Source organism: Palaemon carinicauda, chromosome 39 (assembly GCF_036898095.1).
Source record: "Palaemon carinicauda isolate YSFRI2023 chromosome 39, ASM3689809v2, whole genome shotgun sequence".
In the NCBI taxonomy this organism is placed as follows: Eukaryota; Metazoa; Arthropoda; class Malacostraca; order Decapoda; family Palaemonidae; genus Palaemon; species Palaemon carinicauda.
Genome location: NC_090763.1, coordinates 13921683 through 13934182, shown reverse-complemented (window position 1 = coordinate 13934182; position 12500 = coordinate 13921683). Strand labels below are relative to the sequence as shown.

Here is a 12500-nt window from a genome sequence, read left to right as displayed (position 1 = left end):
ATATATACGTATTTCCTCCTAAATAAGATAATATTTCCCTGACTTCTTTCTAACAAATGCTCACCCGGTGTAGAACACCCAGCTGTATCCCTTTTTTTCATGAAGCGTGTCACAAAATTCTAAACATATCACCTGCTACGTAACAAGAAAAGAGAAATTTATAACTAAACCTTTTTCTTGGGGGAGAGAACTTCACAAAAATACAATAGTAATAAGAGGGAGAGAGAGAGAGAGAGAGAGAGAGAGAGAGAGAGAGAGAGAGAGAGAGAGAGAGGGAGAGAGAGAGAGAGAGAGAGAGAGAGAGGTTGGTTCTTCCAAGAAGAAGAGGCATGTGATTGAAAGAGATTTATTTTATTTTAGTCTCTGAAATGGATCAAATCGACTTTGACTTCCAACCTCTCTCTCTCTCTCTCTCTCTCTCTCTCTCTCTCTCTCTCTCTCTCTCTCTCTCTCTCTCTCTCAAAGAGAGAGAGATAGAGAGAGAGAAAGAGTGAGAGAGCAGTTTTTATTTGGTTGAAAGCATCATTTTGCTTCGTTGCCTGGAGGGAGAAATGTAAGAGAGAGAGAGAGAGAGAGAGAGAGAGAGAGAGATAGGGAGTTTCACATAATTTGAGACTACATTTTTAAAGATGATGATAGGATCGCACAGTGCAAATGGTCTGGGGGTTGGGGAGAAACTGGAGTGAAAATTTGGGGTAAGAGGGGAGGAGAGGAGGAGAGGAAGGGGGGGGGCAGAAGAAAAACATGATGATAAGGAGTCATTGTCTAATAATGTTCCTCATGCAAAGGTATTCCAAGTGCAACGACATTTCACTTCATATCCACTTGCTATAGGCCTATACATTACACCACTATCGCCATCTCCAGTATCATCATTACAGTGTGGCTAAAGTGTTATTGGGTCCACTGAACTGGCCAGATCATACTACATAGGATCACTTTCCGGTTACGGCTCATTTTTCCTTGATCTACACATACACCGAATAGTCTGGCATATTCTTTACACATTCTCCTCTTTCCTCATACATCTGACAATGAAAAGATAATCGAAACATTCTTCTTCACTCAAGAGTGTTTAATGGCTACTTTTCTACTTTTCACTCGGTAAGGGTAGAGGAGACTCTCAGCTATGGTAATCAGCTCTTCTAGGAGAAGGACACTCCAAAACCAAACCATTGTTCTCTAGTCTTGGGTAATGCCATAACCTCTATTACTTTCCACTTGGTAAGGGTAGAAGAGAATCTTTAGCTATGGTTAGCAGCTCTTCTAGGAAAAGGACACTCCAAATTCAAACCATTGTTCTCTAGTCTTTAGTAATATCCTGGACTCTTACAATGGTCTTCCACTGTCCTGGAGTTGAGTTCTCTTGCTTGAGGGTACACTCAGGTGCACTATTTTACTTCCTTATTTCCTTTCCTCACTGGGCTATTTTCTCTGTTGGAGCCCTTGACCTAATAGCATCCTACTTTTCCAACTAAGGTTGTAGATTAACATGTCATAATAATAATAATAATAATAATCATAATAATACTGTGCGTATTACCACTAATATGATGGAGTTCTCTTGCTTGAGGATACACTCGGACACACTATTCTATCTTATTTCTCTACCTATTGTTTTGTTAAAATTTTTATAGTTGATATAAGAAATTTTTATCTTTATGTTGTTACTGTTTTTAAAATACTTTATTTTTCCTTGCTTCCTTTCATCATAGGGATATTTTCCCCGTTGGAACCCCTAGGCATATAGCACCATGCCTTTCCAACTAGGGTTGCAGCTTAGCAAGTAATAATAATAATACTATACTTATTAGGGTAAAGTCTGTTATTTGTCTCAGGTACTGAGTATTTTTAGCCTTTCCTTGCTCATTTCGTGCTTATTTTCTCATAAAAAATTTCAGAGTACATCTTTTGAAATTTTAAAATAACTGCTAAGACTGCAGCTATCTCTAATCGCATCCGTAGAAAAAAAAATAAAAAAAAAATACACCACATGCATGCACGAAAAGGTGGAGTCCATGTTAAAATGTACCTTTTTTTCCATTTACATAAAAATTTATCTCTGTTATCTTATTCTGTCCATTATCTCTTTTTATGTAGGGTAATAATAATAATAATAATAATAATAATAATAATAATAACTGGAAAAGCACCCTGAGAGTGCTGACCTCCGCTATGGCAGCTTATTCCTCGAAACCAGCTTGCCTTTCCCAGAATCAATTTAAAAAGTAAGCGTATTTGAAATCCATGTGATAATCATGTGCCAACTTGGGGTTAAGGTTAGGGTTAATTTGGTCGACCTTTTGCTAGACCTTGACCTCGACCTTTGACCTGGAACTTTGAAAATCAAATCACTTCCACGTTTCAGCATAATAATTAATCCATGGAAGTTTCACTACTCTATGAGTACAATTGTAGCCAGGAAGTTGTTCACAAACATACGGACAAACGGGTAAACAAGGGCGAAAACATAACCTCCTCCCAATTTCATTGGTGCAGGTAATAATACACTCCACTACACAAGACTCATAATTGTGTCTCTCGCCAATAATAATAATAAAAAAAAAACCTTCAATATAATACAGTCTCTTTCATGTTCACGAGCAATGTTATATAATGCATATCACAGGACTTCCTCTCTCTCTCTCTCTCTCTCTCTCTCTCTCTCTCTCTCTCTCTCTCTCTCTCTCTCTCTCTCTCTCTCTCTCTCTCTCTCTCTCTCTCTCACATTTCTTGCGTAATTCATCTAAAAGTCAAATATTTATCGCTTTCAGGTTCACGAACAATATTATATAATGCACATTATGTGACCTTCTCTCTCTCTCTCTCTCTCTCTCTCTCTCTCTCTCTCTCTCTCTCTCTCTCTCTCTCTCTCTCTCTCTCTCTCTCTCTCTCTCGTAATTCATCTAAAAGTCAAATATTTATCTTCTCTCCTAACTTTCCTTAAGGACATATTCAACCTTTCAGTCAATCGTCAACGATCCCATAAACTACTAGGCAACGAGTATAGTAAGCGAGTATCACGTCGAGTAAGAAGATAAAACAAATTTAAATGCTTGCGTACTTCATAGATTATATTGGTCAATATCTCTACCGCTATCTCTCTGGTATTGAAAATCATTACACTGTTTTTAACAGAACTATCTTTATAAGGGATATTCAATTTTAAAAAGCAATTTCAAAAAGTGTTCATTTGTATAAAATGGTCATAATATTCAGCTCACAGTAAGATTCCAAAGAAAGACGTAAAGTCTTAGCCAACCAAAGAAATGATAAACAAAACATCATCCGTATTGCAAATCTACTTACAAAGGGAGAAAACATGTCAAATCAGCAATAAATGGTTGAGAGAGAGAGAGAGAGAGAGAGAGAGAGAGAGAGAGAGAGAGAGAGAGAGAGAGAGAGAGATATTGCTGCTCTCTCACTCTTATTATTGTCAGGGAAAATGGTAGGCTTGGGACATACCCAGTGTCTGAAATGAGAGAGAGAGAGAGAGAGAGAGAGAGAGAGAGAGAGAGAGAAATTGCTGCTCTTTCTCTCTTATTATTGTCAGGGAAAAATGGAAGGCTTGGGACACCCAGTGTCTGAGATGAGAGAGAGAGAGAGAGAGAGAGAGAGAGAGAGAGAGAGAGAGAGAGAGAGAGAGAGAGAGAGAGAGATTGCTGCTCTTTCACTCTTATTATTGTCAGGGAAAAATGGAAGGCTTGGGACATACCCAGTGTATGAAATGAGAGAGAGAGAGAGAGAGAGAGAGAGAGAGAGAGAGAGAGAGAGAGAGAGAGAGAGAGATTGCTGCTCTTTCTCTCTTATTATCGTCAGGAAAAAATGGAAGGCTTGGGACATACCCAGTGTCTGAAATGAGAGAGAGAGAGAGAGAGAGGAGAGAGAGAGAGAGAGAGAGAGAGAGAGAGAGAGGAGAGAGAGAGAGAGAATTGCATGAAGTTCCTGAGAACATGAACTCATGACACAAAGATAGCTGATAATCTGAAGGATGAAAATTGAGCAAGACCGATGACACATACAGTATAAAAGTTAAGATTAAGATGATGATAATTATCATCATCACCATCAAATCATCATCCATATAAAGGACATTCAGGCAAAGTCTCTTTCCAGTGATGAGGGTAGTCATCACAGGGCGATTATGTCCAATCCCCATCTTTTGAGGACGGTGATGACAGTCAAAGAGAAGAGTTGCACCAGGGCAAATCCTTTTTAATGGAATAACTTTTCAAAGTCTTTATGTCAGTTTCCTGAAGGAAAGGACATCCAGGAGTCCAGGATACCGTCTCCCTTTTTTATCCCGAAGGAAACTGGGTCAACAGACGAAGGAAAAGCTGAATTGCAATATGTTTTTGACAAAGCGCCAGCATTGATCATCATTGGATCGCTCGCAAATCGTAATGCCAAACTCTTTGTGATTATTGAAAGATTATCTCATTGCTCGGGAAGATGATACAGAGGATGCAAGCAGAGATCAAAGTCAAGTACATGAATATATTAAAACATTTTGATATTTATGAAAAGGTTAATAAGAATAAGGTATAGATTTCTTATTTAAAGGTTTAAAGGTCGCTCATGAATGACAGAGGCAAGGGACAGTGACATTGCCCTACCAATCACGACAATACCCTAAACTGACCATATATTATATGATCAACGCCCAAGCCTCCTCTCCACCCAAGCTAGGACCAAGGAGGGCCAGGCAGTGGCTGCTGATGGCTCACCAGATAGACCTATAGGCTCCCCAAAACCCCACCCCCAACTGTAGCTCACAAGGATAGTAAGGTTGCAGACACTAATGGCACTAACGAGTTTGACCGGGACTCGAACCCCCGTCTGGCAAACACCAGGCAGAGACGTTACCAATCAGGCCACAGCAACCCCAGGAAGCATGCAGAAATTGAAGTTAAGAACAGTACATGATTATAAAAACAGTTTGATATTTATGAAAAGGTTAATAAGGTAGATTTATTATTTGCTATAAGATCTAATATCAAGAATAGTTCTTCATATGGAAGGTGTATTTTTGTAAAATCTCTCTCTCTCTCTCTCTCTCTCTCTCTCTCTCTCTCTCTCTCTCTCTATCAAAAAATATCACACATATTCCATACAATAGCCAGAAAAATGTTTGATAAAATAAAATAAAATACAAATATATTTTTATCATTATCATAATGAAAATTCATCTTTTAACTGAAATATAGCTTTGATAAACAACAATCTAACAATGAATCTTATCTATATAAATTCTTCTTCTGTTCTGAAAATCTCATTTATTTTCTTCTTCTTCAAGCTTATTTTCAAGGATTACTTAAATACGTGGCAAGATATGAAGTATAACAGGGTGTTATTTTAGACGATTTAATAAAAATCCATAGATTTTTTGACGGATTATATAGGTGCATGAAACTTGGCATTTGAAAACGTAAAATGTTACGGCAGAAAGTATAACTAAGAGAACATAGATGAAACAAACTAATGTAACATTAGTAAGAAAAAGCTATAAGCATTAGGAAAACTATAAAACAATTACAAACTGATATAAAGAAATACTTGGGGGACAGGAATTCTTAGAAAATTTTGATTTAAAATGGGAAAAAATCAATAACTTAAAAGATTTCCAAAGAATTCAAAAACCTTAACAATCTCGAAAACACTTTTCAGTTATAATTTGTCATTTTTTCGTGATCGAGTTAAAAAAAGACAAATAAAATGCGTACATATTTTGGTGGGTAACTAGAGTCTGTACAAAAACTGTTTGACACTATTCTCGAAAAAAAAAATGTTTTCAGTAAGAATTTGTCATTGTTTTAGATCGAGTTAAATAAACTATAATTAAAATGCATATATATTTTGGTGGGTAACTAGAGTATGTTGCAACAATGACAGGGACAAAATTAGTTCCAAAACTGTTTGACAATAATCTCGAAAACACTGTTTTCAGTAATAATTTTTCGTTTTTTGAGATAGTTAAAAAAACGATAATTAAAATACATACGTATTTTGGTGGGTAACTAGAGTATGTTGCAACAATGACAGGGACTAAAGTGCCAGACAAGTACAAGAAATGCTTTAATTCTAATCCAAAGAATGTGCTGCTAAGAGCCCCCGTCCGGAAACAAGGTCCGGGCAATCTGTGTGTGTGTGTGTGTGTGTGTGTGTGTAGGGTGGGGGAGGGGGATTAGATGCCCCGTTTTTTGGAAAGCAGTTTTTCCGATATTGGATGGCTGGAATCAATGACCTACGATCTAAGTTTACCTAATCGGAATCTGTTATTATTAGGAAGAAATAAGAAAAAAGGACCAGATGAAAGGCCTCTGATCACTTCCTAGTGTACGCAACCCGTCAAAAACGATGCCTAAATTTTAGATATGCACACAAACGCACACCCACACACAGATTCAACCCTCCCCACCCCCCCTCCGCCATGTAGTCATGCTGTTCATTGACAGGAAAGATCTCTCTCTCTCTCTCTCTCTCTCTCTCTCTCTCTCTCTCTCTCTCTCTCTCTCTCTCTCTCTCTCTCTCTCTCTATTATATATATATATATAAATATATATATATATATATATATATATATATATATATATATATAAATATATATATATATATATATATATATATATATATTGGAATGAAAAAAAAATTTCGCTTATCAAATTCGGTATCATGGAACTATAATGGTTCCAAAATGATTCATTTACAATTTTCTTTTGGAGTTATACAATAAAATGGTAGTTATAAACGATACGTATGTAACAGAAAAAAAAAAAAACAATGTAACTGGTCCAAGAATAGACATGATAATTATACAAAGGATACGTAGGTAACAGAAAATAAAAAGACAAAGCCCGTAATTGGTTAAAGAAGACAACACATTTCGAAAATTTAAAATCAAAACATTTAAAAAAAAATTACAAAACTTACATTTCCCGAAGATTAAAATCTCTTCACCCATACGCATTCCATCGCCTGCATCGTTAAAGAAAATAAATGAAAACAAAGAAAATGTCACTTACTTTTTCTTGATGGATTTGATACCGTCTTGGACGCTGTCTCTGTTGTACTTGTGCCGAACCATGTAGCCAAACATCAAAGGGTGATGCCGCTTCAGTACCATGGCAGAGTTCGTCTCGTCTACTGTCCCGAATTTGAAAGCCGGGCTGACCGTCGAGGGATACTGGAGCTGTTGAATAAAAAAGGGAAATGAAGATATTGAAATAATGTCAAACTGAGAAAGTTAAACATTATTATCGTTATTATTATTAATTGCTAAGCTACAACCCTAGTTGGAAAAAGCAGGATGCTGTAAGGCCAGGGGCTCCAACACGGAAAATAGCCCAGCGAGGAAAGGAAACAAGAAAAAATAAAATATTTTAAGAACAGTAAGAACATTAAAATAAATATTTCCTATATAAACTATAAATATTTTAACAAAACAAGAGGGAAAGAAATTAGATAGAATAGTGTGCCCGAGTGTACCCTCAAGCAAGAGAATTCTAACCCAAGACAGTGGAAGACCTTGATACAGAGGCTATAGCACTACCCAAGACTAGAAAACAATGGTTTGATTGGAGTATCCTTCTCCCAGAACAGCCACTGAACAATTACAGTTCAGTAGTTAACCCCTTGGGTGAAGAAGAATTATTTGGTAATCTCAGTGTTGTCAGGTGTATGAGGATAGAGGAGAATCTGTAAAGAATAGGCCAGACTATTCGGTGTATGTGTAGGCTAAGGTAAAATGAACCGTAACCAGCGAGAAGGATCCAATGTAGTACTGTCTGGCCAATCAAAGGACCCCATAACTCTAGCAGTAGTATTTTAAAGGCCGGATGGTGCCCTGGCCAACCTACTACCTTGACTGGGGACAAGGTAGAGCGCATGCCTTCGCCATTTCCACTTTTGTCACTAACAAAACTGATGATGATGATGTGGGTATTTGATCCCAAAACACATTTGTCATCTAAATTTGTCACCAAATGGTCCTTGATGTTAACCAATCATGTCACCGAATTTTATGCATTTTTAGGTAGAGAAGTCGGATAACTATGGCCGCGTAATGACAAAACCTGCACTTTCTGCAAGTTCATTGACCCCATTGACATTTGACATCAACCGCTAATAAGGGTAGTGACATCACTATACAATGTTGTATATCACAAGATAAGTAATTGAATTATGCTCATTTTGGCACTAGTTCCATGCAAATCAGATAAAAATTGGTCACGATATGGCAAAAAAAATACGTTTTAGACCTTTTCGTTACCTTGGGCTAGACAATTAACAAAACCACTCCCAAAATCTAATCCAATTGTTCTTAGACCATGGACAATCATCACATCAAATTTCATGAGATTCGATTTAATGATTCTTGGGTTAAACGAATCACAAATAGACAAATAAATACACGTCTGCCAAAACATAATCTTCGCAACGATATTGGCGAAGGTAACAAACAAACACATACAGAATTCAATATACATATCATAAGTCAATTTTCGTATACGTTTATCTTTACAATAACTTCTATAATTACAAACCCAAAAGTAAAATTGAACAAAAGGGAAATAATAGAATAGGAATAATCTTAAGCCTGCGATGGATAAACGCCATTAAAAAAACATACCAAAATCGCGTTCTTTTGTTACGCCGAAGACATAGTTACCTCACTTCTGTATGATACTTACCTTTTTCATTATTTCCGTATACATATACATTTATCAATAAATACATAAATATTTGAAGTCATCAAAATTATAATCTATGATAGCATAAGTATGGGCCACCTGCCTACTTGCTTATAATTATATATATATATATATATATATATATATATATATATATATATATATATATATATATAGATATATATATATATATATATATATATATATATATATATATACATATGTGTGTGTTCATAAAAGTGTATATGTATATATATATATATATATATATATATATATATATATATATATATATATATATATATATACAGTATATATGTGTGTATATGTATATATACATATAATTACATGAATAAATATATGTACGAGATACATACACTATATATATATATATATATATATATATATATATATATATATATATATAAATATATGTGTATGTATATATTTATACATATGCGTGTGTGCGTGTGTATGTATGTAAGGGGAAAATCCCTAACTTCTTACCCCGGCAATAAAACAATGACAGCTGAACACCGCACGCCAAGTTAAAATAATCCCTTCAAAAATGCCTCCCCCATTGCAGCAATGAAAATTCTCCAACACAACTCTCACCTTTTCACCTCCCTTTATTGGCTACTAAAAGAACAAAAAAGAACAGAAATAAAAAGAAACAGAAGCAATAAAAATGAAGAACATAAAAGGAAAAAATATTTTGGAGCCTCGGTCTGGCTGGAATTGTTGAGATATATATATTTTTTTTTCTTTTTTTTTTACTTGGAGAAAAGATTCGACTGACGAATTTCTCCGCATGACTTGAAATATTAAGATATAAGGGATGTCTTCACTTAGGAGCTTCGAGTCAAAAATATATATATATATATATATATATATATATATATATATATATATATGTATATATATATATACATATATATATATATATATATATATATATATATATATATATATATATATATATACTGTATATAAATTGAAAATATAATAAAAATATAAAAACCAAAATATAAAATGTAAAAAGTGTTGCATTGGAATGTAGAATCAAATAAAAAAAATAAAATATAAATAAAAAAAGTAAGAGTAAAAAAGGGAGATCTCTTTGAATGTAGAATTATATGTATATAAAAAAATATAAAAACAAAAATATAAAATACAAGAAGAGTGGTGCCTTAGGACGTAGAATCAAATAAAAAATAGGAAATAAAATATATATAGAAAAATTAAAACAATTAAAAAGTAAAAATGGGAAGTGTCTGAATGTAGAATTATAACTATATTATTAAAATAAAAAAATAAAAAAGAATAAAATATAAAACAAATGTATAAAATATAAAGAATGGTACCTTGGAATGTAGAATCAAATGAAAAAGAAAAAAATAAACTATAAATAAAAATGAAAACAATTAAAACGTAAAATAAGGGAGGTGTCTGAATGTAAAATTATATCTATATTATTGTAAGTACCATGAAAAAGAACATCAACAATAGATAACATCAACAAAAAGGATTTCCACGATCCAAAATTATCAAAACAGCCCAAAATGGTTAAAAGCCGTACAATCAGAATCCAAAGAACGCCCATTTCATAGTAGTAGTAAGAAGAGCAACACCTTGTCTGTTTTGTCATGGGAACACTAGACACATCTGACGAAAGGGCAGAATAAATGTTCTCACTTGAATATATATATATATATATATATATATATATATATATATATATATATATATATATATATATATATATATATATATATATATATCATTCTTGCAGACCTATGCATATACTCTATATAAACGTATAGTTATTTGATAACGTAAATTCATATTTTGTAATCTTAATAACAAAGGCATTTCTTAATTTTCATTCTGTACAGTGGAAGCGAAATGTATATGGTAGATTACCTGGTTTGGTCTAAATGTTATATTTATCTATACCTGAAGTTATTCATCTGGTTTGGGTCACTCATGAATGACAGAGGCATGGGCAGGTGACCATATATACATATGATCAGTACCCATACCGAATCTCCACCAAAGCTAGGACCAGGGATGGCCAGGCAATGGCTGCTGATGACTCAGCAGGTAGACCTATAGACTCTCCTAAACAACCCATCCTTTGCTCACGAGGATGGTGAACTTGCAGACATTACAAGAAACTATCGATCATGAGCGGGACTCGAACTCCCGTCCAGCAGGACGCTAGAAGGGATGTTTCGAATAGATATTCAGCTAACAGACGTAAGTAAATTCATAATCCTTCGGTAGGGGTAATAAACATGGATGAAATTTATCAAAGTAAGGGATATAATGTAACGTTTAATATAATCACAGATTATAATAAATATAAAAATAACTATAAATTCACCATTCCTGACAAAGTATCTAAAATCAAATTTTCACAAAAAGGTGACTTTTTTTTTAACAATAATTGAAAAAAAAAATGCTTTTATACCATAAAGATAAGAAGCCAATTGACTGGACGAGTAAATTTGTGAATTTACAAGAACAATCTCATAATATTTCGAAAACTTAATTGCTAGTTCATCGCTAAAACACAACCAGTTACGAAGCATTTCAAGAAATTAAGATACCTTTTACGGAATTGTTCGGCAAACATTATATAATAATGTATAATTATTTTGATTTTATTTTTAACAGCCGATAAAATGCCGAATTTATCTAGTGGATTTACTTCGTAATTACCTAATATGGAACTTTGTTTTAAAAACATACACACACACAGACATTCACTATTATTATTATTATTATTATTATTATTACTTGCTAAGCTACAACCCAAGTTGGAAAAGCAGGATGCTATAAGCCCAGGGGCTCCAACAGGGAAAAACGCCCAGTGAGGAAAGGAAACAACGAAATAACAGAAGTAATTAACAATTAAAATAAAACATTCTAAGAACATTAACAATAACAAAATATACATTTCATATATAAACTATGATTTTTTTTTAACAAAACAAGAAGGAGAGAAACAAGACAAAACAGCGTGCCCCAGTATATCCTCAAGCAAGAGAACTCTAACTCAAGACAGTGGAAGGCCATGGTACAGAGGCTATGGCACTACCCAAGATTAGAGAACAATGGTTTGATTTTGGAGTGTCCTTCTCCTAGAAGAGCTGCTTACCATAGCTAAAGTGTCTCTTCTACCCATACCAAGAGGAAAGTAGCCAATGAACAATTACAGTGCAATAGTTAACCCCTTGAGAGAAGAAGAATAGTTTGGTAATCTCAGTGTTGTCATATGTATGAGGACAGAGGGGAATATGTCAGGAATATGCCAGACTATTCGGTGTATAAGTAGGCAAAGGGAAAATGAACCGTAACCAGAGAGAAGGATCCAATGTAGTACCGTCTGGCCAGTCAAAGGATCCAATAACTCTCAAGCGGTAGTAACTCAACGTGTTAGTGTTTGCAACTAATTTAGGTACTGAAGCGATTTAAAGGTTTAAAGGCCGTTCATGAATGGTGAAGGCAAGGGACAGTGACATTAGCCTATCAAACAGGACAATGCCTTAGACTGACTATATTATTATACATATGATCAACGCCCAAACCCCCTCTCCACTGTGACGAGCCAAGAGTAGATTGTGACTAAGAAGGCAGGATGAAAGCAACTGAGTAACTTTATTACAGAACATCAGTTTATATATACATCCATTGCGGGCATAGGCCATAACATATAACAGGCTTTTTTCTGTTCAACCAACAACGGTTTCTGTTAACAGTTAACGGTGAGAAAAACAGACAAGTTGATTCAGGTCGTTATCAGTG

General features: G+C 34.5%; 1 protein-coding gene across 1 annotated transcript in view; it reads right to left on the bottom strand.

The window, feature by feature from the left end:
• The window catches only part of LOC137631261 (uncharacterized), a 775190-nt gene that overhangs the window by 126864 nt on the left and 635826 nt on the right, over positions 1–12500 (bottom strand). Inside the window, exon 23 of the mRNA XM_068363044.1 lies at positions 7023–7189. Coding sequence (XP_068219145.1) covers positions 7023–7189 — 167 coding nt within the window. The remainder of the gene's footprint in view (positions 1–7022; positions 7190–12500) is intronic.